General features: G+C 50.2%; 1 protein-coding gene across 1 annotated transcript in view; it reads left to right on the plus strand.

The window, feature by feature from the left end:
• The window catches only part of PAX5 (paired box 5), a 146,564-nt gene that overhangs the window by 62,006 nt on the left and 57,718 nt on the right, over positions 1-26,840 (plus strand). The window contains 2 exon segments of the mRNA XM_065046608.1: positions 8,912-8,968; positions 14,986-15,115. Coding sequence (XP_064902680.1) covers positions 8,912-8,968; positions 14,986-15,115 — 187 coding nt within the window.

Raw genomic sequence — 26,840 nt, forward strand, 5'->3', positions numbered from 1 at the left:
GGAGTGTGCTGAGATTTCTCCCCCAAGGGTCTAGGGAAACAGCGTTTGGAAATTGCAGCCTCAGCACCATTTCTGCTGAGTAATGCCAGCAGGAGATGCTTTGCCAGTCACCACGTTTTGTCTCAGCACTTTACACCATCTTTACACTCGTTGCTTAGTGACAACAAAGGAACACAAAGTCCTGAAGAGGCAGTGGGTGTTCTCATCCAGACTTGCCACGGCTTCCCTAGGCATGGTACAGAGGTCTCAAGTTTAAGAAAAGCTTTCTTCTCTTGTTATCTGCCAGGAGTGTCCACATTTCCTTGCAATTCGGAAGCTGGTTTTGAGTAATTGTATCTCTTTGTTCATCATATGTTTTGTGATCCATAGATATTTTTTTCAGTTTAGAGAGATAAACCAGGTCCATCCCATCAGCAAGTTTTAAATAAAAATCCATGTTTGTCTTCAGTGGAGGCTTCCAAGGTTTCATGTCACCGAGAGACAGCTGATGGAAAGTTTGTCATTACGGAAAGTCACAGACAGTAGCCAGTCAAAGAGTGGACTCTGCCCAAGAGCTGAAGGAGAGCAGTGATTTACTGGCCATGTGTCAGATTTTCAATATCACATCGAAGTGCAATATATGAGTTAGATGAGCAAAATTAAAATTGCTCATGTAGTCTTCATCCCTTTGAAATGATTTGAAAAATAATATGGGAGTCATCCATGCACTTTACAGCGTGTATGAACATGATGCTCCACTTGCATAGGAAAACAGATCTGGAGTTGCCCTGAGGCTGGTTTTCTCTGTGGAAAAAGACAACATGGTGTAATGGGGCAGTTGGCCAAGATTATGTCATAGCAAAACAGACCAACCTCCTTTTGTCTTCGTTAGCCCTGCAAGATAGGGAGAAACAAATCTGTGAGTAAACAGACTTGCTCATTGATTTATTTCATGTCTGGTCTGCTCACATTGTGAGTGAGTGGAAGGACTTGCACTGGCATTTGAAGAATGGAACAAGACTTCTCTTAGTCCCTGTTAAATGTCTGGATCCCGCAGGCTTTGAATAGTTTCAAATGTAATTTCCACCCTTTGGCTTGGAAATCGCTGCTGTTTTACACTCATTCCATAGGCTTTCTCTAAATCTGTCCATCACTTTAATCAACAAAGATGGGTTTCTCAAAGTATGGTCCCTACACTAGTGAATACCTGTACATCTTGATGTGCTAAGTCATCCTAGAAGGACACAAGCTCTCACAGCAGTGCCAGCTGGGAGCACAAGAGACAGGGGCGTGAGCTGTGGCAGGGCCCAGGGGCACAGTGCTTCCCGGGGAGCGGGCAGGCAGGGCAGAGTTTGGCCTCACAAGCTGTGCAGTCTCCACCCATGGTGGTTTTCAAGACCCAGCTGGATGAAGCCCTGAGGGATGTGGCCTGGTCCCATGGCTGGCCCTGCTTGGAGTGGCCTCTGGAGCTTCCTTCCAACCCGGAATATCCTGCGACCACGATGTCCAGCTACCTGCTGTTCGTTCCAGCTGTTATGATGTGACTTAGGGATATTTCGCACAGCTGCGATGGAAAATGTGGGAAGTGTGATTGGGGTGGGAGAGTGGTGCCCGATTCACACCGTGTCCAGGATGAGACAGAGGGCTGTCGGGGATGGAGCACCTGAGGCTGCTCAGTGCAGACGCTGAGTTTTCTGAAGAATGCTGTAATTTTGGGTTGCCATTTGTTCAGGAAGGGATTGAATGAAACAACCTACAGAAGCAGTTGTATGATGACAAAAAACAATTGTGGAGCTAAGTCACTTCCAGAAAAAGGGTCTGGTTTCAGAATTCCTCTCTGCTCATAGGAATAGTGGCTGCTTAAGATTCTGCTGGCAGCAGAATTTGCTGCTGAAATGAAAAAAATAATTAAATCTGAAAGGAAGGAAACTCTTACGCTAAGAGAGCAGCTTAACATGTAGGGGATGGTTTCAGCCCTACTCCTCTCACCTTGAAAATATAATTGAATAAGGGCGGCCTCGCAGAAGCAGGGGATTCCTCTGCTCGTCCTCCGTGCTGCATGCATCCTCGCCAGGCTCAGAGCGGCCTGAGGTCTGGTCAGCCCGCAGGAGCCAGGGACGGAGACATCGCGGGGCTGGGGAGGAGCGGGGCCGCGGGCAGCGGGTGCCGTGCTGAGACGGGCTGCGCAGGCAAGCCGGGCAGAGGCCGCGCTCGTCAGGCACCGCGTTTGGCTCAGGGTGTTTGACCTCTTATTGACACCTGTCTAAACAATTAAAACACTCAGTTAAATAATGGATTAATTAACATAGACAAGAAATAGTCATCAAATTATGTGGCTGATGAGTGCTCTTCAAGCACTGTCCAATTGTGAGGTTTTGTACCAGTGGGAGTTTTTTCTGAAGGTACAGATCCCACATCCGTGTTTTCGTTCATACGGACGGTTCCTCCTGTGACAGTAGACAAAAGTTTAAAATATGACTCCAAATACACTTCTGGCAGAACAGTGGGGGTGTCTGTGGGGTGGGGGGATGCTGGGTTCACACCAGCAGCGTGTGCCCCCGCGTCTGGTGCCATTTCCTCGTGGTGACATGTCACTGCATGTACAGCGCCCAGGCGTCTCCAGCGCAGCTGCTGTTTTATCCACAAAATGATTGTTATTGCAACAGCAAACGTGTCTGGTTGAACTGTCTTTCCAACAGATAATATTTTGATAAAAAGTGAAATGTTTCACTGAAACCTGTCATCTTTGATGATTTTTCCATGTAGAAGGTCCCTTGCTGGAGCCTTTTGTGGTAGTGAGGAGGTGCAGAACCTCCACAGCAGCAACAGACTGTGGGTGTCATCAGACAGAGTCTCTGCCTGGAACCACCACCCTATAGGTACCCCGCTCTTCGGTCAGCCTGCCTCTGTTTTGCTGCGTTTTCTCCAGCCCTGTGCAGACAGTTTCTGATGGTTCTGGCTGTTTTATCTGAAGCTGAGGAGCCTGTTCCCCGATCCGCGGGCGGGCAGGGTGGATGGGGTGTGTGGGTGCAGAAGCGGGTGTCTGGGGTGGGCAATGCTCTCCTGCCCGCTCTGCATGAGGACCGGCCCGCATGCTCTGCCAGCGCCTTGTCCCGAAGCCGCTGCGCTCTGGGCCCGCTGCTGGCTGGGTTTGGTTGTCAGTGGTTCTTGGCTAATTAGTAAAGGGGAAAAACACTGCATGGGATATTTTCCATGGAGCACTGCGTGGAAACCAGCTTACCGTGCAGAATACGTGAGATGCTAGAGAAAGCATGATTAAAGGATTCTCTGGCGGTGTTTGTGAAATGCCTTTGCTGAAAGCATTGCAGAAATACCAGTGTCGTTCTTGGGAACTTGCTCAAGACTTCTCAAGTGTCAGGAGCCATTGGCAGGATGGGTTGAAGATGTGGCAATTTTGACGTAAGCCTCACATACATTCCCAGTGTGCCTTCATACTTCTGCTTTGTGTTTCTCCGTAGGGAAATACTTGACTGTCTGCTCATTGTGTTTTCGTCCCTGCTCACGCATGTCAGGTGCTCCAGTGGCAGCAGTGGAGCCACTGCGATGGAGAATTGTCCATTTTCCCTCCTGTGGCTGAAATTGTTACATTTGGGGGTAAAATGTTGACTTTGTGTCCCGAAAAACAGCATTTTATAGCCATACCTTGTGGCAATGAGTGTTAGAAAGTGGTTATGTGCTGGAGTTACAAAAAGCGAACTGCTTTTTCCACCAGGGTGGGGTGTGTTATGCTCTATTTCAACTGGATGTCTCATGCTTTATTTTAATTCAATGTCTTATGCTTTGTTTTAATTAGGTGTCATATGCTTTATTTCAGTTGGGTGTCTTACGCTTTATTTTAATTGGGTGCCTCTTTCTTCTGGCACTGCGTGTCCGACGGTGGAGGCTGCTGGCAGGGCTGTGAGCTGCTCGGCTCGTCCGTGCTGTGGTGAGAGGAGCCGCGGGAGGACGGGGCAGACGGTCCCCAGAGATGGGTGCAGAGCACGAGCACGAGCTTGAGGAGGACGAGGAGGGGGAAGAGGGCTGGGAGAGGACAGGCCAGAGGGGCCAGGGAGATGCTGTTTTGGGAAGGAGATGCCATTTTGGGGAGCAGATGCTTGTGCGGCGGGAGGTGGTGCAGCAGACGTGCAACGGTGGCGCTGCAAGGAGGCTCCTGCAGAATTTGTTGTGCAATTTCTGCTTTCCTCAGTAATCCAAACTGTGAGGTCCTGGCATGGAAGTGTCTGGGCAGAGTGGATGGACGGTCTGTGGGTGGGTGGATGGAGGGGCTGTGGAAGGGCAGATGGAGGGGCCGTGGAAGGGCAGACGGAGGGGCTGTGGAGGGGGAGATGGAGGGGCTGTGGTAGCATGGCTGGAACCTGGGCAGTCCTGGTGAGGCAGGTGGGAGCTGGGGTGAGTCCTCTCTCTTTTGTGTCCTGGAGGAAATTGAGGAGGCTTTACACTGTCAGAGGAAGGAGCTGGTAAGGATCAATGTGTGACGGTGGAATGTTTCCACGCTGGCAGCAGCAGATACCGGCTCTCACCACCTCTGTGCTGCTGCTCCTCATCCAGGCACTTGTTGGCCTGATGAGGCTGAAATCTGTACGGCCACCTCTGCTCTCCAGGACGTACGTCTCCATTTGCCTCCCTTGTGCTGGCCTTTTCTTTGGAGGTTTCTGCTTGCAAGCTGGTGGGAAGAGTCCACCAACCTCCTCTGACAGCTGGGTGACAGGGATGGTGGTGGAGACCCCGGCTGGAAACACCCGCGAGTGCCTGCAGGTCCCCACTGTGCTCCTGCAAACCCTCCCGGCGCCACCCAGGGGCTGCGGCACCGGGACGGCTGCGCTGGCACGTATGAGTTGTGAGTCCGTCGTCCCTGCGCACATGGCCGGACACCACACACACTGTGCAGTCCTTGCTTTTGGTTCATCTGCTGGCTTTGAAAGGAAATAATAATAACAGCAACAGGAAAAAGGAACCATTTCAGCAGCAAACCAGGATGTTTTCTGTGGTGTGTTTCGTGGGATGTTGTTCACCACGGCAGCCTCACTGCAGCGCGTGTGCGTGTGTGTGCACGGGTGTGATTTACTGGCCTGTGCGATGCCACATGTCTTTAAAATTACAGTGCCCATTTCCTGCTGAAATAATTTCTACGAAGAGAGGCTCCTATTACAGCAAGAGGAGCACGGACGTCATGATTTATTATTATTTATGGTCCCGGGGCCTTGTTTATGCACGATGGGTTAGGTGCTCAGGATAGAAATGCCATTATGCAAATGACATTGAATGTCCTTACTGAGCCTAAATAATTTTTGTGTTGGACGATTAAACCTCATCTGTTATTGATATGGGCTGCAGTCGGGCTATTAAAGAGTCCCAACAGTACTTACTCCCAGTAATGGGAAAATTGAGAGGAAGAGGCTAAACAATTGCCTCAAGTGTGCCGTGATTGTCTGGTAGGAGTGGAACATAACGAACCCCCTGAATGGAAATCGTGTTTACTACTTAGGGATAAATAAAAAGGGAGAACATGCAATAAATTACGCTTTGTGATGTGAATCGGCGCACCAGAGAATTTACGTACTTCCAATCTATTTGTTTGAATTTTGGGGGGTGGGGTGTTGGAGCGGGGCACGCAGGACGGTTCCCGCAGCGCCTGCCCCCGTCCTCCCCGCCGCCGCGCCGCCGCCGCGCTGTCCGCTTTGACACAGCTGTGCGGTCACATTTTGATCAGTGTTGATAGCTTATGAATTCCAAAATTGACAAAATTTACAGAAAAATGAGGATAATCCATCTTCCTTAGCAGCCTGTCAGGAGCTGGCTATACTTCATAATCTTCAATTACAGATGCTATTTTCAGACATTTACATGCAGATATTAGAACAAAATGAAAATGAGAAACAAAGAGCGAATGGAAATGCAGCCATTTATACGTATAAAAGAAAAACAACAGGTAAATTCTACGCATTTAGATTGGATTTGGGGGTCCCTTTGGAAAATCTGAGAACGACTGCATCCACTTATGGATTGCACCGTGGAAGTGTAAAATGTAGCACGTTGCTTCCCACATGCAGATAATCTGAAGATTGGGTCAAAACCAGGTCAGTTATTCTGAAGTATGAGGGTAAATGTGTTCATGGCAGGGTGCACTAGTTAATTCCCACTGTCTTCAGAGGAATCTCTGGGGATGTGCACAATCTTAATTGGATTTGGGCTGAAACTAAACACAGCTGTTAATTTTTAAAAAACATATATCATTTGTGAAAGGGAAATTCATAAATATTCAGTTTAAATGGAGGAAAAAAGGTTATACCACTGAAATCAAACTCCCATGCCCTGTGAGACAGCAAAGAGCCCAGCGTTGCCAACAACAAAGGGAAACGGGGGCTCCGTCCCAATTAGCTGTGGCAATAGCCTTTACCCCAAAGCGGGATTGTTTTCAGTGGCCGCGGCGCGTAGTGCGGGGAACGGGATGTAAATTATGGAATGGAGGGGTGGCTGGTGGCAGCACTGCCGAGGCGTTGATATATCGGTTTTCAGATGCCTTTCCCATCTGGATCCGAGGCTGAGGAGGGTGTTCGGATGGATTTTCCATTCCCATAAAATTTCAGGCAGAGCAGCACCAGAGCCTGTGCAGCTGCGAGCGGCGCTGGGTTTCTGAAAGCCTGGGGAGATTAATTAAAGCTGCTTTGGATTAAACTCTTCGAACCATATCCAATGTTACGAATTTCTTCCCTTTGTCTGCGGACAGCCTGCCTGGTGTGCGCCGCTTCTGCCTTTATTTATTAATTTTAAAGCATTGCTACGTGCTGACTCGCAGACGTGAGGTGTGGGGTCTCTCCTGCTGCTGTGTGAGCGCTGAGCGGGGGTTTTGGTGCTCGCAGCCCAGGGGACAGCACTGCGCCACTTGGAGACCTCAGATTAGCACCTGGTTTAAAAGAGAGGAAGTGCTGTTTTCATCGTTTTTTGGTAGCGCAGGCGCTTGTCACCTCCCACCCAGACGTGTGGGTGGGGGGACAGGTGACTCAGATTTGTCGGTCCCCTTGGGTGTAAAAGAGTATACAGGATACTTAAGGTCCATAAACAAGAGGATTTTATTTTGCAGCTTGGCCCAATGGGCAAATGATTTGGTGGCAGAAAGATTTGTGTCATTTAAGTTCAATTGGTAAACGTAAAAAGTTTGCAGCACATGTGGGGCTGTAAATCTTATGTTACTGTATTAGTTATAGGAAAGAAAGCAAAACAATAGAAGTCTAGGAAGGAAAGGAGAGAAGTTTCACCACCTTGTAGCTCTGCTTTGTGTCTGATGGGGTTCGTAGTCTTGCAGCGACGCGCAGCGTTCTCCGGTGTCTTGTCGAGTCCCTTCAGTGAGGCTGGTGGGTGCAGTTGTCCTCAAGATGCAATGCTTGTGCAGCTGGGCTTCTTATAGTCCCCTGGATTGCCTGCTTGCATAGTCTTTGGTGTGTTGTGCAGACATCACTGGGGGGTGATTGTGAAAGATGGAAGAGTCCCAAAGGGTCTCAGGCACCTTGAAGATCTTGGCAGTCTGGGGTTTTCTCCCTTATTGCCACACTGGGCCTATCAGACACGTGCCCTTCAACACACGCCCCTCCTCCCGTGTCAGCCAGCCAGGCTTTATGGCTCTTGAGCTTATCTTTGAAATGTAAATTGCAATTCACCTTATCATTGTCCCACCTCCTGCTCCTTGTCCCATCTCTCGTGGCTGGATGTTGCAGAGCTGGTTTGGCCACAATGTGAGAGACATTATCCTGTCAGCCCCTCGCAGCGCTGGGAGCGCCGTGTCTGTCGGGGAAGCTGCACAGCCTGCGTGGGTCTGTCTGAGTCGCCACGCTGGTGTGAGCTCTGTCACCGCGGCTGTCGGCGGTGTTGTGGGCCTGGGTGGCTGTGGTGGCAGCCGAAGCCACGGGGGGCTCCGCATCACGCCTGCCCAGGGCTCTGCAGCTGCGGTCCGGAAAACCGAGCACATGCAAAAAGCAGCACGTGTGTGTCCTCGTGGGCACCGGCGGGATCCCGGTGATGGCCGCGCAGCAGACGCCTCTGCTCTGCCGCTGTTGGGCACGGTCCCTTGAGGGGTCGCGGGGTCTGTGTCTGGAAAGGGCAAGGCAAGACGAGATGCGTGTGTCCCACGCCCCTGGTTGCAGCGTGGCCGCAGGGCCTGTCCCAGCCCTGGGACCTCTTCAGTTTCCCACACCGGCACCCAGAACCAGGCTGGTTTAGGGAGTGGTCTTATTCCCCACTGTGTGTCTGTTTTTGTCTGCCACCTTGGGATAAAATTCCAGGTAAATCTTGAAGAGGAAATTGCTGTAGGTGTAGGGTGGGTTGATGTTTCGGTGGGTTGTGTTCAGGCATCTTCCCTGGGAAAGGTGCAGGTGAAGCTGGTGATGGGCTGTCTCTCCACTTCACTGCAGCGCAGTAGGAGATGTCAGAGCCTGGCCTTTCCCATGCTACGGAAACTGTTTGGAAATGGTACTGAAACACTCCTGCACCCGTTTTCCCTCCATCCGCCCACCACTTCCCCCTTTCTGGGAGGTAGTATTTAAAAAAATCTTTTGCACTGGAAGTGGATGTGGAACTCCTCCCAGCGCAGAAACCTTCCCACGTGCCCTCTGCAGGGAGGACACGCAGGAAAAACACTGAGCAGGCCCTGCTGCCCGTCACGGGCTGCGCTGCTGTCCATGGGCACAGAGTCCTTCCTCCCTTGTGCCCCCGAGCCCGCTCCCCCGGGTAGGCCAAGCCTGCTGGGGCCAGCCCTGACTTCTGCCAGGGGTCCCATCCGCCCAGGACTAGTGGGATGGGGCAGAGGGAGCACAGGAGACCCTGTCCTGACCCTCCTTTCAGTTTGTCCTTCTCGGTCTCTCCTTTCTATATTCCTCATTTCATGTGTCTGTGTTTTCTCTCCTCCATGCTATGGCAGTGGTGCTCCATGCTGATGAGACAGTGCGTGGTACAACCGCAGGCAGTCATTTTTCAGGTAATTTCTAGGGTACTGAACACCCGCCTCTTGCTTTTTTACCTAATGAGCAGCAGGTCAGGCTTCCCCCTGCATGGGAGGGACCCTGGTCATGCCCCGCTGCCCCAGGCTGCTCCGGGCTGGCTGCAGCACCATCGCACCAGTGGAGGAGCCAAACCCGAGACCCCCTCTGCTCCCTCACCAAGTGGCTGGAGAGGCTCCCTGGGAGGGTCCTGGTGGGTCTGTGAGGTGAGGGGCTGCTCCACCAGCGCCGCCTCTCCCGGGGTTTTCTCTCCTCTCGGACAGGGTGTCTGGAAGGATGGGCTCTGCCTGGGGGGTGGGCAGAGGAGACACCGCTGCTTCTTCAGGGGTGCTGTGATCCCCCAGCCCCTGCACAGGGATGAGGGGCTGCAGGCAGCACCTGCTGGTCGGGTGAGGGGTGGAGGGTCTTCTGCTCCACACCCCCAGCTGTCCTCTCCATCGGGGATAGAAGGTGCCTCTGCTGACCCTTTCCTCCATGCAGTCGGGCAGTGATGGGCACTGTTCGCAGTGGCATTGTTCCTTCTCTGCCCACAGCTCTTGTGCAGTATTTTGCTGCCCTGGCCGCGTCTCCACTGCTTTGCTGTGGGAACTGCGACTGCAGGGATGGGGGTGACATGGGGGCTCCCTCCTCCCCTAGGGCTGTGCAAGGAGGTGTGGGATCAGCAGCCGCCGTGGCTGCCCCATGGCCCAGGCTCACTCTGCCAGGTGCTGGTGCAGTGGTGGTGGTCAGTGCATGGCTGCTGTGGCTGCTGGTGGCTGGTTGGTGATGGCTCTGAGGAGGGATGCAGGCAGAGTTTTGTCATAGAAACAGGGAAGCAGCATGAAATCCCTGAAAATTCCACTGTTCTTACCTCTGGGAAAAGTTGCTGGGACATTACAAAAGTGGTGTGGCTCCTGCCTGCAGCATGCTGCTGGGACCAACAGCTGGGAGGGACCCCAGATCTCCATTTCTCATACCTGTGTCTCGTGGAGCCCTGTGGAAGCGCTGCCTGACTATGGGTTCTCCCTCCACACCATTCTGGGCAACCATGACGCTCCCAGTCCCCCTGGTCCCGTGGTTTGGGTCATGCTGCCGTGCATCCCTGCATCCCCCCAGGCAGGAGGGTGTGGAGGATTTGGGTACCACCGTCCTGGCCCCAGTGGGGTGTGCTGCACCCTGACAGCTGCTTCCCTCTGACACTGAAACTGGTCAGTCCCTCTGAGCCTGAAGGGCCCAGCTCGCAGTTCATTGACATGGTGCTCTCAGACCATTACAGTTCAGGTGTGAGATCTCATCCTGCTTCTTCTTGCATCAGGTCCCTGGACCACAGAAGGAAGCAAGCATTGGTGTTTTGACATCTGCAGCCTGCTCCAGGCCCCCGTCTCTGGGGTTTGTGGACAGATGCTCGGTCTGGTCCCAGATGGGTTTGTGCAAGTAGCGGCAAGACCCTAAAGCCACGATGGCTGTAGGATTTGGATATGCACCCCCTGTTCCAGCCCCACATGTGACCCAGCCTGTGGCACAGCTGGATGCTTCCTCCTGAACAGCTGGCGTCCAGCTCCTGCTTCATAAGCTGGAAGTCACACCCTGCCCATGGGGAGTGGTGGGTCCACGTGCTGTGGGAAGAGACAAAGAGATTTTCTAGTCTGGATATGGTGCGGCTATGGCTTGCTTAAGGCAGAAGGGGTGAAATCAGGTGTCTTTCCCTGGGGAGTGGTGTGTACTCTTCTCCAGACATCACAGGTGCCAAACAGCAGTGCCCATGCACAGCTTTTTCCTGCCCTGTGCTGCCAGCCCGTCTCACACAACTCGTGCTCCACCAGCTGCCTGGCACAACTCTGCAGGTCTGCAGCTGTTCTCATTTTCCTTGGTGTCTGGTCAGATCAGGGCTTTGGGGAGCTAAAACGCCCGGTGGTGCCACAGCATGTGCATGTACCCATGTGCACGTAGGATGTCGGACAACATGGAGTGTTGTGGGGTAGCTGAAATATGTACCTTGGTGGCATGTGGAATGAGAAGCAGCAGTTTGGTTGCACTTGTAGAGAGGAGAACTGCTGGGACCATAGCTGGCATCCTCCACAGAGGAGGGACACTCCTGGGGTGGTCCTGCCCAAGCACCAGGCGGAGCTGAAGCAGACATCATAGAATTGTAGAATGTCCTGAGCTGGAAGGACCCACAGGACCGTGGAGTCCAACTGCTGTCCCTACACAGGACACCCCACAGGTCACCCCGTGTGTCTGGGGACGTTGTCCAGTCTCTTCTTGAACACTGTCAGGTTGGGCTGTGACACCTCCCTGGGGAGTCTGTTCAGTGTCCAGCACCTCTGGGTGAAGAACCTTTTCCTCATGTCCCACTGACCCTCCCTGGCACATCTCCTGCCGTTCCCTGGGCTCTGTCACTGTCACAGAGCAGAGCTCACCCTGCCCCTCCTGCTCCTGCTGAGGAACCTGCAGCCCATGAGCTCTGCGCTCAGTCTGCTCTGCTCCAGCTGAGCAAACCCAGGGACTGCAGCTGCTCCTCACATGGCTTCCCCTCCAAACCCTTCACCAACCTCATAGCCTCCTCTGGACACCCTCCAGTAGCTTTATCTCCTTTATCCTGTTCCCCAGCCCTGCACACAGTGAATGCTGCAGGTGAGGCTGCCCCAGTGCAGAGCAGAACGGGACAGTCCCCCCCTGCCCGGCTGGCCGTGCTGAGCTGGGTGCACCAGGACACGGGTCCCTCTTGGCTCCAGGGACGCTGGTTGCTCATGTTCAACTTGCCATAGACCAGAACCCCCATATCCCTCTCTGCGGAGCTGCTCTCCAGCATCTCGTCCCCCAGTCTGTCTGTACAGCCATGGCTGCGCGTCTCAGGTGCAAAATCTGGCACTTGCCCTTGTTGAACCTCACGTGGTTGGTGATTGCCCAGTTTTCCAATTTGTCCAGATCCCTCTGCAGGGCCTCTTTGCCCTCCAAAGTGTCAACAGCTCCTCCCAACTTTCTGTTATCAGCAAACTTGCTAAGCAATCCCTCAAGTCCTGAGTTTAAGTCACTCGTAAAGACATTGCAGAGTACTGGCACTAAGGTGGGTCCCTATGGAACCCGCTAGTGACTGGCTGCCAACCTGACACCACCCCGTTTGCTAGCCTGTCCCGTCAGCCAATTGCTCACCCACTGCACTGTGTGTTCTCCCAGCTGTGTGCTGGACATCTCGCCCAGGAAGATCGTGTGAGAGACACTATCAAAGGCTTTACTGAAATCCAAAAAGATCATGTCAATAGGCTTCCCTTGGTCAACTAGGTGGGTAAGCTTGTAGTTGAAAGAAAATGAGTTGATCAGGCAAGATTTTCCCCTCATGAACCTGTGCTGGCTGGGACCAATGACTGTGTTGTTGTTCAGATGTTTTTCATTAACTCCCAGAACAATCTCGTCCATAATTTTGCCAGGCTCAGAAGTGAGGCTGACAGGCCTGCAGTTGCCACAGTCATCCCTCTTGCCCTTCTTGTAGAATGGGACAATGTTTGCCAGCTTCCCGTCATCTGGGACCTCTCCAGATTTCCTGGAATGTTGAAAATGTGGCTGTCTGCATCTTTGAGGCAGTGGTGGTAGAAGAAAGTGTCTGGCTGCGTGAGGATGTGGGAAAGACAAGGGCACAGAAGTTGCTGGAGGGGGAATGAGCTGGAAGGGCTGAGGAACAGAAGTTAAATGCACAGGAGACAGGTGCTGACTGAGAAGCCTGTGATCCAGAGCACCCTGGATTGCTGATCCGTGGGCTGGGTGAAGGAACGGGGTGGCAGCAGCTGTCACTGGCAAAACCATTTAACATGCTCGTCTGAAAGAGCTGCGTATGTGGGATGCTCCAGGGTGACAGGCTGTACTGGCGCCTCAGGCAGGTGTCGTCCTTGGAAGAAACACGCGTGTGTTAACACAGACCTCCTGATATGGAGTTATCCATCTAAACCATACCTGACCTGAAGTGCTGAGCTCATGGTAAATACCAGATTGTGTCCTGGCCTCTTGGACATTTCCAAGAAACTTGCAAGGGAGGGAGAAACATCTGTTCACTCATAATAGCTTTTGTTTCCTAAAAAATAAATTAAAAAAAAAATAAGTGAACTTTTTTTTGGGAGCTTAAAAAGAATCACAGGGTCCTGTGACCCCCATTGGCTGCTTCAGTTCCGGACGGGCGCTGCGTTGGCTCGGCGTGCCGAGGCTGCTCGGTTCGTCTGTTCCTGTTGCTCTTCTTCCCGTAGAGTCGTCGTCCTCTGGTTGCTGTGTGCATGATGGCAATCTCACAAACAGGGGACGGAAGCTTGAAGTGCACACTGCAACAGAGAAGGAAGAACTTTGAAAGGAAGCTTCCCAGTTTTGTGTGAAACATCCTGACAGTAAGAAATCACATAAAAAGGCAAATGAGGATAAGCTTTCTGCCATGTATGTGAAAGTCCTACTTGATATAAGTATTGGCCTCACCTGCTGTAGACCGCCAGAGCTACGTGGACTTTTACAGGGTTATAGGACAGAAACAGTCTGATTTCTGAGAACCTCTGCTCATTTACCGTAGCTTTGGCTAATAAGATTAAAAATATACCTTGAGATGAAAGACCATCCTTACAACTGTCAGGCGATTTGTTTTTAAATAATTTGGATTTAGGAACAGTTGGCTACAAATGCCTCCATTAACCAAATACTTTATGTACACACTGTTTCTTATGATATAATGGGGAAATGCAGCATTCCTAAGAAAAGGGGGGCTGAGCGGGAGACCCTGTTCCCACCTGCTCATTAGAGCCTGTCTCTCCAGGTGTCCCCACGGAAATAAGGAGAGTTCAGGTCAACAGGCTGAGAGAGCTGGTCTGTTCAGATGGAGAAGAGAAGCTCCAGGGAGGCTGTAGCGTGGCCTTTCGGTGCTTAAAAGGGGCCCATGAGAAAGATGGGACAGACTTTTGAGCAGGGCCTGTTGTGACAGGACAAGGGCTGATGGTTTAAACTAAAGGAGGGAGATTCAGGCCAGACATGAGGAAGAAATTGTTGCCCTGAGGGTGGTGAGAGCCTGTGCCAGGTACCCAGAGAGGTGGTGGATGAACCATCCCTGGGACATCCCAGGCCAGGCTGGACGGGGCTCTGAGCACCCTGAGCTGGTGAAGATGTCCCTGTCATGGCAGGGGGCTGGGGGGGCTGGGGAGGGCCCTGCAGCACAAACCCTCTGTGGTTCTGTGGTTCTGTGGTTCTGTGGTTCTGTGGTTCTGTGGTTCTAACTGACAGGAGCATTTTTTCTCTAGTAAGCAAGTAACTTGCAGTTGGAAGTTACAGCTCCTGTTGCTCTACAAGATCAGCTCTTTAAGGAAAATTTTGTTATGTATTGATGAGTTTGACTCTGATTTTATAAAGAAAGCCCATTTTGGTATTTTCCAAGAACATCTATGATAAGCACAGACCCACTTATTGAGCATTTTGAATGCTTAATGGCCCTGTGTAAACGGGTATTTGCTTTAAAACTGACTGGAAAAGGGACCTTTTGAGTTCTATATTGCATCTGCTTTTTGTCATACAGGCAAAAGCTCTTGAATAGTGCGGGAAGAAATCCCATCAGAGTTCCAGACCCGAGCGGACGGAGGAAGAAATGCAGCCGACTCAATATGAGTGATAAAGCATACTTCAACTTTATTGCCCGAGATAGCGTGCATTTATACCAAATACCATAATTATGCATACTTGTCTCTATCTAATAGGCTAAGCACTAAAAGGTTACATTTACTTACTCCACCTACTTGGGTTTAGCTAGCTATGCGCATCCCGCATTCTTCTGACTCTTATCTCTTCAAGGATATCCTGACCCTGCCTTAGTCAGTACTTTTCCGTTCCCCCCTTTCCCACGGCCTAATAGACAAGCTAACTAAGGCCTACTTATGTCAACTAGAATGGGCTCTGCTCGTACAGTTGCTTGGTGGACTCATGTCTGTGCTCCTTGAGCCAATCCCCGACAGAATAGTACATTTATTATCACTAAAATGCCTTCTGTTCCTTTTTCCAGGCAACTGAATACTCAGCCATGGCATCGTTAGCTGGTGGATTAGATGACATGAAGGCCAATATAACCAGCCCTACTTCTGCAGATTTGGGAGCCAGCGTTCCCGGGCCGCAGTCCTACCCCATTGTCACAGGTGAGCAGTTGTCCAGCGCCGATGAGCGGTGCGGAGCACGCGCTCGTGTGCACGCTGCAGGGCGATGGCCTTTCTGGAGGAGCTGCATGAGATGTGGAGCCATTTGCTCAAAACGTCTTTTAAACTGTGATTTCATAGCAGCTCTGTTGCAAGTCAGGTGCATGGTGCGTATAAATCCGTTGTGTTTGCTTGGACCCAACAGAGCTGACTTCTATCCCCCTGCCCGGGATCTGCCCCCACCCCAAACCTGCATCTCGGATGCCGCGAGGCAGCAGAATGCTCCCTGCTGCTTTTGGCCTTGTTGCTTGGTTTTCATAAAGGCACCTGGCATGTTCGACTGGCTGGGGGTTTTCTGACAGTTCAGACTAGCCTGAATTTTGGTTGCTTTGGTTCCTACAAATGCTCGTGTTTTATACCATTCTGGAATTTTAATTGTGCACCAGGGCTCAGCACTTGGATGAAAAGGAAAGGTTGTTTGTTCAAGGAACGCAGCATCATCTGCATTTATGTGGCAGAGACAGGGCAGGAGTTCAGAAGAGGTAGAATTTGGAAAATACTGTGGTCATGCAGTGTTTTTGGACTGACCACGTCACCTGGGAGGAGATTGACCAAATGGTAAGAAAACGACAAAATTATGTCTCAAAGCAGTTGTGAGAATCAGAAGAAATGGGATTTTAAAATTCAAGGCTCTGTGTTTCCCATGCGTGTTACCTCTGAGTATTACTTGTGTCATTGTATCTAACTCATGCAGATTTCATCACTGGATTTTCTCTGTTTTGCTAAAGATTGGATTTACTTTTCTATTTTGTTGCTAAAACGGAAGGCGATACCGTTTTTAGTGTAGTAGTATTGTATCTTGAAAGCAATACAATCTCATCTAGCAGGTGAGCAGTTTTGAAAACAAATGTTATTACTGAAGTATTTTAACCCAACCCAGTCTCTGGCTTTTCTTCCCAAAAGTTTAGGAGTATTCAAATGAAATAACAGTTACATGAACTGTAAGGACATCCACGTTTGCTTCAAAGTGGGAGGGGACAAACATGGAGATAACTGTCGGGTAATGGGTGGGTGGCTCAAGAGGCAGAGTCATAGATGAGAGAGGTGTCTGGAGGTGGGTGGGTGGGCAGGAAGAGGGGTTTTGGGATATTTGTGGCTCATAACAGGCAGGGAGAGAAAGCATGCCCATATATAAGAAGGAACGTGAACCAACTTTTTTGGGGTCATAAACGACATGTTCAGCCTATGAAAGTCTAAGAAGTGTCTCCCAAGGCAAATTATTCCGTAATTGTTTGGTACAGAGCACTGTGCAGCTGTCTTCAAAGCTGCTGCTCCTTGCAAAGGATCCAGCTGATGGGCACATCGCGGGTGTCCAGCTGCCCTTCCTTCATCTGCTGGGGTTTCTCTGGCTCATCCAAGCCCATGTCCCTGTGACACGCACGATGCCGGTAGAGCCCCATGACACACACAGTGCCGTTAGAGCCCTGTGACGCACATGATGCCATTGGGGACACTTGTGTTCTCTGTGGCCAGTGCAGCCCAGCAGACGCCTGTGCCCACGGCTGTCTCGCCTGGCAGCCCCTGCAGCTCCCAGGAGCTGGCGAGAGCTGGTGAAACCAGCCAGCCAGAGCTGCGTGGCGGCATGGGAGCTGCGCTGGAAGCCTGGAAGGCAGGTAACAGGGCTGAGTGCCTCCTTGCTGCTGTCTCCTCAGGAACTGCTTGTTCAAGATTTGCACCTGGCCACTGTCAGGCTCAGCCAAAAGCTCTTGTTTAATTTGATGCTTCAGCAGATCTTGCTCTTTTATGCGGGTTTCAGCACTTCTTATGTTACTACTTCCTCAGAATTTGGTGAGTTGACTGATCAAGTTTGTTAGAGCAAAAGTGGCTACAGAAAAGACGCTGCAGAGCTTGCTATGGATCACGCGTGTTCTCTCTGTGACATAACCTGCACTTGAGCAAAAGTTCCAAATGTTAAATTTATTAGTTCTCATCAAAACCAAGGAGCAGGCTTTATGAGTAGCAAGCCTAGAAAAAACCTGCCATTGCTCTTAAATGTGACAGGGTGAGGGCTATAACAGAACACATTTTACAAGGCAGGAGGTATTTATATCTTTAATTTGATATTGCTGTAGGGTTTTCTAACACCTGCATTCATAAAACTTAGATTTACACAAGCATATCAAAACCCTTTTAAAACCTTTGTCTTCTGATACATTTTTGGAGGAGGTTGCCTGACTGTTACCCTCCCTTTTCCTTTTCTAACACCCCTAGCAACTGTTCTCTGCTGCTTATGCTCTGGGAGCGCCCAGAAGTCCCCAGCACTATCTGGGTCCTGTAGCACTATAGAGCCCATATATGACACAACCGAGTTGCCCTGCTTATTCTGAGGCTTTCCTTATGAGCTGAGGGGATATGCAGACTGTTGAGCAGGAAGATTTCAGTGCAAGCCATGCTTTGTAATGTGCATGGCATGTAAGTTACGGTGCACTTGGTGGTGCATTTGTCACCATAGCTCTGGACAAACTTCTCCATTTTCTCCCAAGAATTCACTCACTTTGTCAGTCACGTCTCTTTTCTCACCCTGTTTTTGTAGTGGGACAGGGGGTTCAGAAGAGAACGTACATTTATTGGCCCTTTTTCCTTTGTAACCAAAAGCCGCATATTGCTACTGGCCATTCATCTGTACTAGATACCACTGAAAATTGTAAGGAATGGCGCAGTGACGAACAATGGTGGTTATGAGCGTGAGATCCATCAGACATTTGCTGACACATTGCATACTTTGCCTTATGAGAATCATAGAATCATTTAGGTTGGAAGAGACTCTCCAGATCATCAAGTCCAACCATAACCCAGCCCTGGCACTACCCCACGTCCCTGAGAGCCTCATGTCCGTCTGTCCAGCCCTCCAGGGCTGGTGACTCCAGCACTGTCCTGGGCAGCCTGTTCAATGCCCCACAGCCCTTTGGGGAAGAAATTGTTCCCAGATCCAACCTCAACCTCCCCTGGCGCAACTTGAGGCCGTTTCCTCTGCTCCTGGCGCTTGTTCCTGGGGAGCAGAGCCTGACCCCCCTGGCTCCAAGCTCCTTTCAGGCAGTTCAGAGATCAGAAGGTCTCCCCTCAGCTCCTGTTCTCCAGCTGAACCCCCAGGTCCCTCAGCCGCTCCATCACACTTGTGCTCCAGCCCCTCACCAGCTCCGTTCCCTTCTCTCCACTCGCTCCAGCACCTCAAGGCCTTTCTTGGTGCGAGGGGCCCAGAACCGCCCCAGGATTGGCGGTTTGTCCTCCCCAGGTCCCAGAACAGGGACAGTCGCTGTCCTGGGCCTGCTGGCCATACCAATGCTGATATAAGTTGGGATGCTGGTGGCCTTCTTGGCCACCTGTGCTCATGCTGGCTCATATTCTGCAGCTGTGGATCAACACCCCCAGGTCCTTTTTCACCAGGCACTTTCCAGCTGCTCTTCCTCAGCTGCAGCATTCATGGGGTCGTTGTGACCCAAGTACAGGACCTGGCACTTGGCCTTGTTGAACCTCAGACCACTGGCCTCAACCCAACGATCCAGCTGGTCCATTCCATCTGCAGAACCCTCCTACCCTCCAGCAGATCGACACTCCCACCCAACCTGGTGTCAGCTGCAGACTCACTGAGAGTGCACTCGATCCCCTCATCCAGATCATCAATGAAGAGATTAAACAGAACTGGCCCCAGTACTGAGCGCTGGGGACACCACTTGTGACTGGCCCCCAACTGGATTGGACTCCATTCACCACAACTCTTCGGGCCCAGCCCTCCAGCCAGTTCTTTATCCATCACAGAGTATGCTCATCCAGGCCATGAGCTGCAGTTTCTCCAGGAGATGCTGTGGGATACAGTGTGAAAGGCTTTACTGAGGTACATAACATGCACAGCCTTTCCTCATCCACTAACTGTGTCATCTTGTGATAGAAGATCAGGTTGGTCAGGCAGGACCTGCCTCTCATAAACCCATGTTGACTGGGCCTGATGGCTTGGTTGTCCTGTATGTGGTGACACTCAGGATGATCTGCTCCATGACCTTCCCCAGCACCAGGGTCAGACCGACAGGTCTGTAATTCCCCGAATTCTCCTTCCAGCCCTTCCTGTAAATGGGTGTCACACTTGCAAAATTCCAGTCAACTGGGATGTCCCCAGTTAGCCAAGGACTGCTCATAAATAGTTGAACGTGGCTTGGTGATCACCTCCAACAGCTCCATCAGCACCCTTGGGTGGATCCCACCCAGCCCCATAGACTTGTGTCTGTCTAAGTGGTGTAGCAGGTCACCAACCATTTCCCCTTGGATTACGGGGCTCCATTCTGCTCCCTGTCCCTGCCTTCTGGCTCAGGGGGCTGTGTGCCTGGAGCTCTACTGGTCTTACTATTAAAGACTGGGACAAAGAAGGCATTTAGCACCTCAGCCTTTCTCTTATTCCATGTCACTGTGCTCCCCCTGCATCCACAAGAGGGTGGAGATTCTCCTTAGCCCTCCTTTTGTTGCTGACACATTTGTAGAAGCTCTTTTGTTCCCTTTTACAGCAGCAGTCAGACTCAGCTCTAGTTGGGCATTGGCCCTTCTGATTTTCTCCATGCGTAACTCCAGGGCATCCTTGTATTCCTCTAGAGTAGCTTGCCCCTTCTTCCAAAGCTCACAAACGCCCCTTCTACTCCTGAGTTCCAGCCACAGCTCTCTGTTCAGCCCGCCCGGCCTCCTTTCCCAGCCGCTTGTCTTTTGGCACACAGCAACTTTTTTGTTGTCTGTGGTCTGCCCAAAGCTATGGAAAATGTGTTGGTTTAATGTTCCTAAGTTTGGCCAAGGGCGGGTGGGTGGGGGCAGGTGGTAGGCAAGGCAGGTGACACCTGAAAGTTTGCTTTGTCTCAGCCCCACTTCGGTGGTCAGAAACGGACTCAGGAGAGCGGTCCTGCCAGAGCAGGTCCTGGACCGTGGTTCCTTGTCTGGCCGGCAAGAACCCAAGCCTTGCAGATCCGTGGTGGTATTTCTCCTGCGAACTCCTCCTCTTTGGAGACAGAATGGCCAACCTCAACTCCAGTCTTTTCTTTAGATGCTTTTAATTTCTTCACCCTTTTTTGAGTGTTCCTACTCTTCCTCTCTCCAGACAGGCTATCCTGTGATGTGTCCAAGCAAAATGAGAGCCGGAGACCGAAAGACTTGGGGGACAGCTTGTTTTGGTCATGCCAGCTAGGTGTGTTTCCAGCTGCAAAAGTGATAAAGCTCCACAAAACGTCCAAAGTCTGTGTCTGGTGGTACTAATGGCTTGAGAGGTTGACCTCATTTCTCAGTTCACATTCCAGATTATAAACAGTTTTGTAACACCTTCACCGTCATGAGACCAAGAGCTGCTTATAACACTGGAAGTGAGTGGTAGTAACCAGAAAATCTGTTGGTGGGAAATGGTTGTACCAGGAACTCCTCTGGTGAGTGAGGCAGAACAGTCAATGTGTGATGGATGGTGCTTCACCAGGGTGCAGCTATTGGTGGGAATAGGGCTGAAAAGACACATTTCTGGGGGTGAAGAATGTGAAATATGACATGCAGGGGTTGGAGCTAAGAATACTAAAGTCCTTTTGATAGCTGGTATCTGCCATTCAAGCTTAATCAGTTTTTATGACAGAGTCTGGAGACTTCCCGGGCTGCCATTTGTGAAGAGACCTAAATCTAGTTAATTTTTTCTGTTTTAAGTCTGTAAGGGAGATAGTGAAAGAATGTAATGCAAATAAAACTGAGAAGGAAGGCCCTAAGTGAATTATGATCACAGTCTTTTCATTGTTCTGGTTGCTGGTCTGTGGTGTGGGCAGAAGAACAGTATTGAGGGCTGAGATGCAAAAGATCTGTTGGTGGAAAATGTAAGATTTCTATTTCTTAGCAAGCTGGTAGATCAAAACATTCGGGACACTTTTTGAAGATGAAAGTATTGCTTAAACATTGTCTTTCAGGCTGTGCTTGCTGCTAGAATAGGTCTAAGAAAAAATTTAGTGACAGTCCTCAGTACCTCTGAGGACTCTGTTGTGTTATGGACCACCAGCCAAACCTCTGATTAAAGAACCACTTGATTTCTCTCAGTTGTTTTTATGCCACATTAAATATTAAGTTTTAAAAAACCTGCTTCCCTTACTGCTTGCTGCCACGGTCCATGAGTGCTCTCTTCATTTACAAGCTGGTGACAGGTGCTCAGCTCATTACTGCTGCAGTCAGCAGTTTCCAAGCAGCCTGTGATTGTTACTAATTACCTGCAGATGCATTTTCGCAGCTCTGGCTTGCTGATTTTAGCGTGGTCAGTATCACTTTGAGAGGACAAAGTCACACTAAACTGACACCTCTGCAGGCTGGGTGCTGTGGTGCCAGCAGACAGAGGGACCCGCGGCATGCTGGCCGTGCTGGCCACGGGGGCGGTTGGTGTTGGCAGAGCCAGGAGCGCAGCCACCAGCTCACCTGGAGCCCAAGAATGGCCTCTCACCGCAGTGAGGTCTGGTGTGAACTCTGTTGCTCTGTTAGGAGAAGCAGCTCAGGGTAAGCATTGGCAGTGGGCTTTGGTTTGTTCCTCCAGCAGATGTTGGAGTGGGGGAGCCTGGTCCTCTTCCGTGCCGGGACATCCCCATCGCCCTTTGCTCGCCGGCTCTTCCTCGTCACTGCCAGGACGCTCTCAGATGTGCTGGGTTCCAGCCTGACGCGCATGTCCTGCTGCAGCTGTACTGATGAGCAGGCTGCAGCGCATTTCGTAGCTTTCACACCTGTGCGGGAGAGAGGGACACTCTACCAAATACAGACAGGTTGTCCTTATCCTCCACACTCAACCATGTAAGCACAGCACAGAAGAAGTATTACCTTCTGTGTTCCCTCAAGGGGTCAGCCTTGGAGACGCTGGTCCAATAGAGCCAAATGCACTGGCTTTCCTGCACGTTTTGTATGCACAGTGAAAAGGTGAAGAGAAACAGAACAACAGGAGCAGAATCCATTTGTCATCTGGAGGGATGGGGAAGGGAGACACTCTCAAAGGCTGTCATCTTGGTCATCTGCTCTGTCTGGCATTGCCAGACTCAGCACCAGGTATAACCAGTCCCAAACTACAGACTGAATGGGACGTAGGGAATGTGGGACAGGTGCAACTGGCTGGGCAGACTCCTCCACTCCTGGAAAGGTCGGTGCTTCCTTTAGTGTGGATGAATCCCACACCTTAGGTACTGTGTATTATACCAGACAGTTATTTCTTCATGGGTGGCACAGGCTTGTGGCTAATGCAGGTAGCAGGGATATGTTTCACTTTCCATATTCCTGCATATTTTGTGTAAATTTTCATAGTGAGAAAACAAAAACGCTAAAAAGGATTATATGCATGTCAAAAGACAAGCCATTTCTTGCTGCTGTTCTGCTGTAACACACCATCCCCAGCTGGCCACTGGGCATATGTTCCCTTAGGAGGACTCAGTCTCACAGGAGTCTATTTCCTGACTCTTCATCCTGCTTCATTCATCCCATCGTGCCGTGACTGAGATCTATGGGCCTCTGTTTCACCAGCGTTTGTTAAATGGCAGACATTTTTGGTCACTTCTGAAGCTAGGCATGAGATGGTGACCAGGCAGTTGGACTGGAAGCCCTGCCAAAACCAGATCGCTCCTGAGCAGGTCAGTGTCTGCAGCCAGCATGGATTCTGATGCCTCCAGGAACAAGGAGGGAGAGCCGCTCCCCTAAAGTCTGAAGCTGATCTCTGACCAGAATTAAACACCAATCATATTTAGCATTTAGCTCAATACCATCCGAAATAACTTCTTGGGTGTTTTTTAACAAGAAAACAAGTGATATGTAGGATGCAGATCACCCCCAGAAGGATTGCTCCAGATCCTTCTCAGCCTGTGGATTAAGAAGGATTATTCTGAACAACCCCGGATGCCAACCTTTGGGTGGAGGAGTCTCAAGATGCCATCCCCTCTCCATAGACTAGAGCTTAGGCATTGAATTTGGAGTAGACATCTGCTTTTTGCATAACCCACATTTGCGTGCATTATAACACATTCGATTGTGGTAATCCTGATCAGAGGGTGCTTTGAGCTTCGGTCTCCAGCCTCCTGATTAGGGAGGGTCAAGCACTGCCTGAGTGATGCTAAGGAGTGGTCCTATGCAAGCAACAGGACTGGAGTGCGCCTAACAGAGAGCAAGAGCAGAAGCACCCAGAAGATGTGTCTGTTCATACAGAAGGATTCAGAGAAGGGGGCCAGAAACTCTGTATGCAAGCTTGGAAGTGGTGATGGTGAGCCTGCAAGAGCTGTGGGAGTTTGCACTTGGGAAAAGGACGCTTGCAGAAGGAACCTTACCCAGCTGCATCAATGCTGATGGGGACTCGGGCTCTTCTCAGTGCTGCCAGTGGCTGGGCAGGAGGCCAGGGGCACAAACTAAAACATGGGAAACTCCTCTTACACATGAGAAGAAACGTTCTCTTCTGTGCGGATGGTCAAATGCTGGCACAGGTTGCTCAGAGAGGCTGCTGAGTGTCCCTCCTTGGAGAAGTCCAAAGCCCGATTGGACATGGTCCTGGGCAACCTGCTTTAGGTGGCTCTGCTCTGAGCAAGAGACTTGTGCTGGATGAACTCCGGAGCTGCTTTCTGACCTCAGCTGCTCTGTGTTTCTGTGGTAGGGATGGTGCTTCCACGCTCCTGGGATTGTGCCCAGGTTGGCTCTTGGGCGGTTTGCAGTCCATGGAGCTGGGACCACTGGCACCTTCTGAAGGTCTGCCTGTGCTGGTATGTGCCTGAAAGTGGCGCAGGTGCACGAGGAAGCTTTCTCACACATTTATTTTCCCCTATCCATATATGTGTTTAAAGGAACAGTCTTTAGATCCACCAAAACATGGAAGAAAGGATGGATGTTTTGCTGCTTTCCCTTATTTGCTTTATGCAGGGTTTTTTCAGTTTTCTTCCCCCCCGTCCCTGCCCTATCCCTCCTCATCCCTGGTTCTCTATCCACCCAGAAAACAGGCCAGTTCTCAAATGCTTTCCATGGGATTCTTGGCCTGACCCAAGCTCTCTGATGATCTCTGCCAGGGCTGTGTCCCTCTGGAGAAGAGGGGACATTGGAGTTGTCTAAGCAGCTTGGAATCTGGCCTATTTCTTTTTATGGATTGGAAGTTAGGTGTCTCGGGGTACACCAGAGAAATCAAGAGTTTAGTCTTAGTGAGAAGCTGCAGGAGCGGTGTGTGGTGAGGTGTGTACGCTTGGGTGGAGTATTCGATCAGTGTGAGTAGACACGGTGGGGAATGGCCACAGGCTGAACCCTCTGGGGAAGGTCCAGGTGGACCCTAAGGAAAAGACTCCTCTCCACCAAGACTTGGCTGGATTCTGAGCGCTCATCCCTCCAGAATGAGCCACCACCTCTTTTCAAGCCTTATCTTCTCCTTACGATTGCCAAAGCAAGTTTCACTGATAACCAGCGCTCTTCTTTCTTCAGCACCGGCGCGCCCTCTGCAACTGTTGCTGGAAGGAGCCAAGAAAGGGACGCTTCTGTTTTGGCCTAAGCCTTAGCTGATCTGCCTTTCATGGACCATTTTTGATGATGGTCTGAGACAATAAAGTACTTTTAATGTCCAATAGAAACAATACTGTGAGGCTCAGAAGCAAAAATAAAGCTCCCGATACATACCTTTGAGGAATACGTCGTGAATTAGGACTTTTCACTCTTTCTTGCATACCTGGTGTTCACAGTGAAGACAACTATTACTTTAGAGACGCAAAAATGTGGTAGAGGGTCCATGTTTCATTGACGTGAGGTCCAAAATTGCATTAGTAGTGCTGGGAAATGGTTTGGGAAATCTGCCCTTGGTGATTCCTGGGGGAAAATGCGGATGTTTGTTTTAATTTGTGTATTGCTGTAGTAAAAAGAAAAATCAACCCCCAAATCTTCTATCTAGTTGATTCTGCAGGTGTAGTTTGTTTATTATTGTGAATTTAGGTCTAAACTCAGGTCCTGCTGACCATAATGAAAGAGCCTGGCTTCATTAGGAAACACTATTTGTCCCTTATTATGCATGTGCTACTGTGCATTTTAAGAATGAGTTAGCAATGGAATCTCTTCACTGATTTCTCACCATTTAGGAGGTCAGTGGCGGGTCGTGACTGTAGTGAGATCTCCAGGTAGAAAGGAGAAAGCACTTGCAAAATGTGACTTATTCCATGAATTTTTGGATATAAAATTAAGGATCCTCATCAGAGGGTACCTGTCTCTTTCCAGTGACTATTGAGGAGTCGAGGAGCACTTGGATAAGCCAGACCTGTGTGAGTGGGACAGACCTGCCCACGGAGAGGAAGGGTTGCAGGGGGGCCTGGAGGGAATCGTTATCCAGCTGATTGCTGAAACATTGGCAAGCGGCAGTCTTACAGCTGCGTTTTCACTAGCTGAATCAAAGGATTTTGATGATTTTGTTTTCAGAATTGATTTTTCTTCTGGAAAAATGCTTTGTTAAAATTTTTGTTGGCTAGTTTTAATAGCAAGAATAAGTGTTTTTCTGAGGCCATTATGTTTTGGTCATGTCATCTGTCTCTACATGGAAATGTTGATCAGTGTTTAAACATTATCACCAAATTATACTTGAATTTCTGTGGGACTGTTTTGAAGTGCAAATTGGTGTTGGTAGATGGCTGGTTTCTAGTGCAGCATAAGGCTAGATTTACAGCTTAGTCTCTACATTTAATAGATAAAAGTGCAGATGCATTTTCCAATAATCTATTCGTCACTCCCAATAGGCCCTGTCATGTTAAAGACTTGAAAAAAGGCCACATAAACTCTTGTGGAAAGGCAGCCAATCTGAAAACAAAAGTGTCATTTTTAATGACAGGACAGAGTCTAGCTGAAACACTGTTGAATTTTTCCATTTTTATGAATTCTTATCTTGCCATTAAAAAAGAACAAGCGCATTTGAGAAAGCAAACGAGGCCACTTGTACCCCACTAAGACCCAGGCTATTAACTGCCTCTTTTGATGATGTACAGCTTGACTCTGCTGGGAGTTTGGCTGTGGATTTAAATGTTGAATTTAACTATGGTAAACATGTTTTGGTGCAAAGCATGTTTAATAACAATTTGCATTTACATAGCATCTTTTACTTAAGGATTTTGGAATCTTTAATTAATTAAATCTGTTTCCCCCCGCCCCCAGTACTGCTGTGGTGTGGATAATAAATACGACTTTAAATGGAGCAGCCATGGCAGGAGGATTAAGACAAGCGGGTTCCAGTGTCCCTGTGCTGGTCCTGATTGCGGTGGGGCTGGGGCTTGTTCTGCAAACACCCTGAGCAGCATCTTGAGCTCACCCTGGTCCAAAATGCCTTGGAAAAAAAGGGCATTAAACCAGCTCTGCACCAACGGGTAGAAAACACCTTTCTGGCTGCAGCTGCAGCATCTCCCACTGGTGTCGGTGTCCTGGGGACACTTGTCCGCGGCCGTGGGGCTCCAGGGCAGCGCTGGCAGGGCGACTCACTGACCTACCGCCTCGACTGCCACTTCAGACCACAGGCGGCATTTTTTGCTGCCAGAGAAATGCTGTGAATCTGTCACAGATCTCCAATTGGAAATAATAAATTCAAAAAACAAGAACAGAAAACTCACTTCAGTTAGCATAAATGTTTCCTAAATTGCCTTTTTTGGCCTGCAACAATAGTGAAACAGCTGAGAGTGTCTGTGCAATCCACTAACATGATATTTCCAGGTAG

This window comes from Columba livia, chromosome Z (genome assembly GCF_036013475.1).
Source record: "Columba livia isolate bColLiv1 breed racing homer chromosome Z, bColLiv1.pat.W.v2, whole genome shotgun sequence".
Classification (NCBI taxonomy): domain Eukaryota; kingdom Metazoa; phylum Chordata; class Aves; order Columbiformes; family Columbidae; genus Columba; species Columba livia.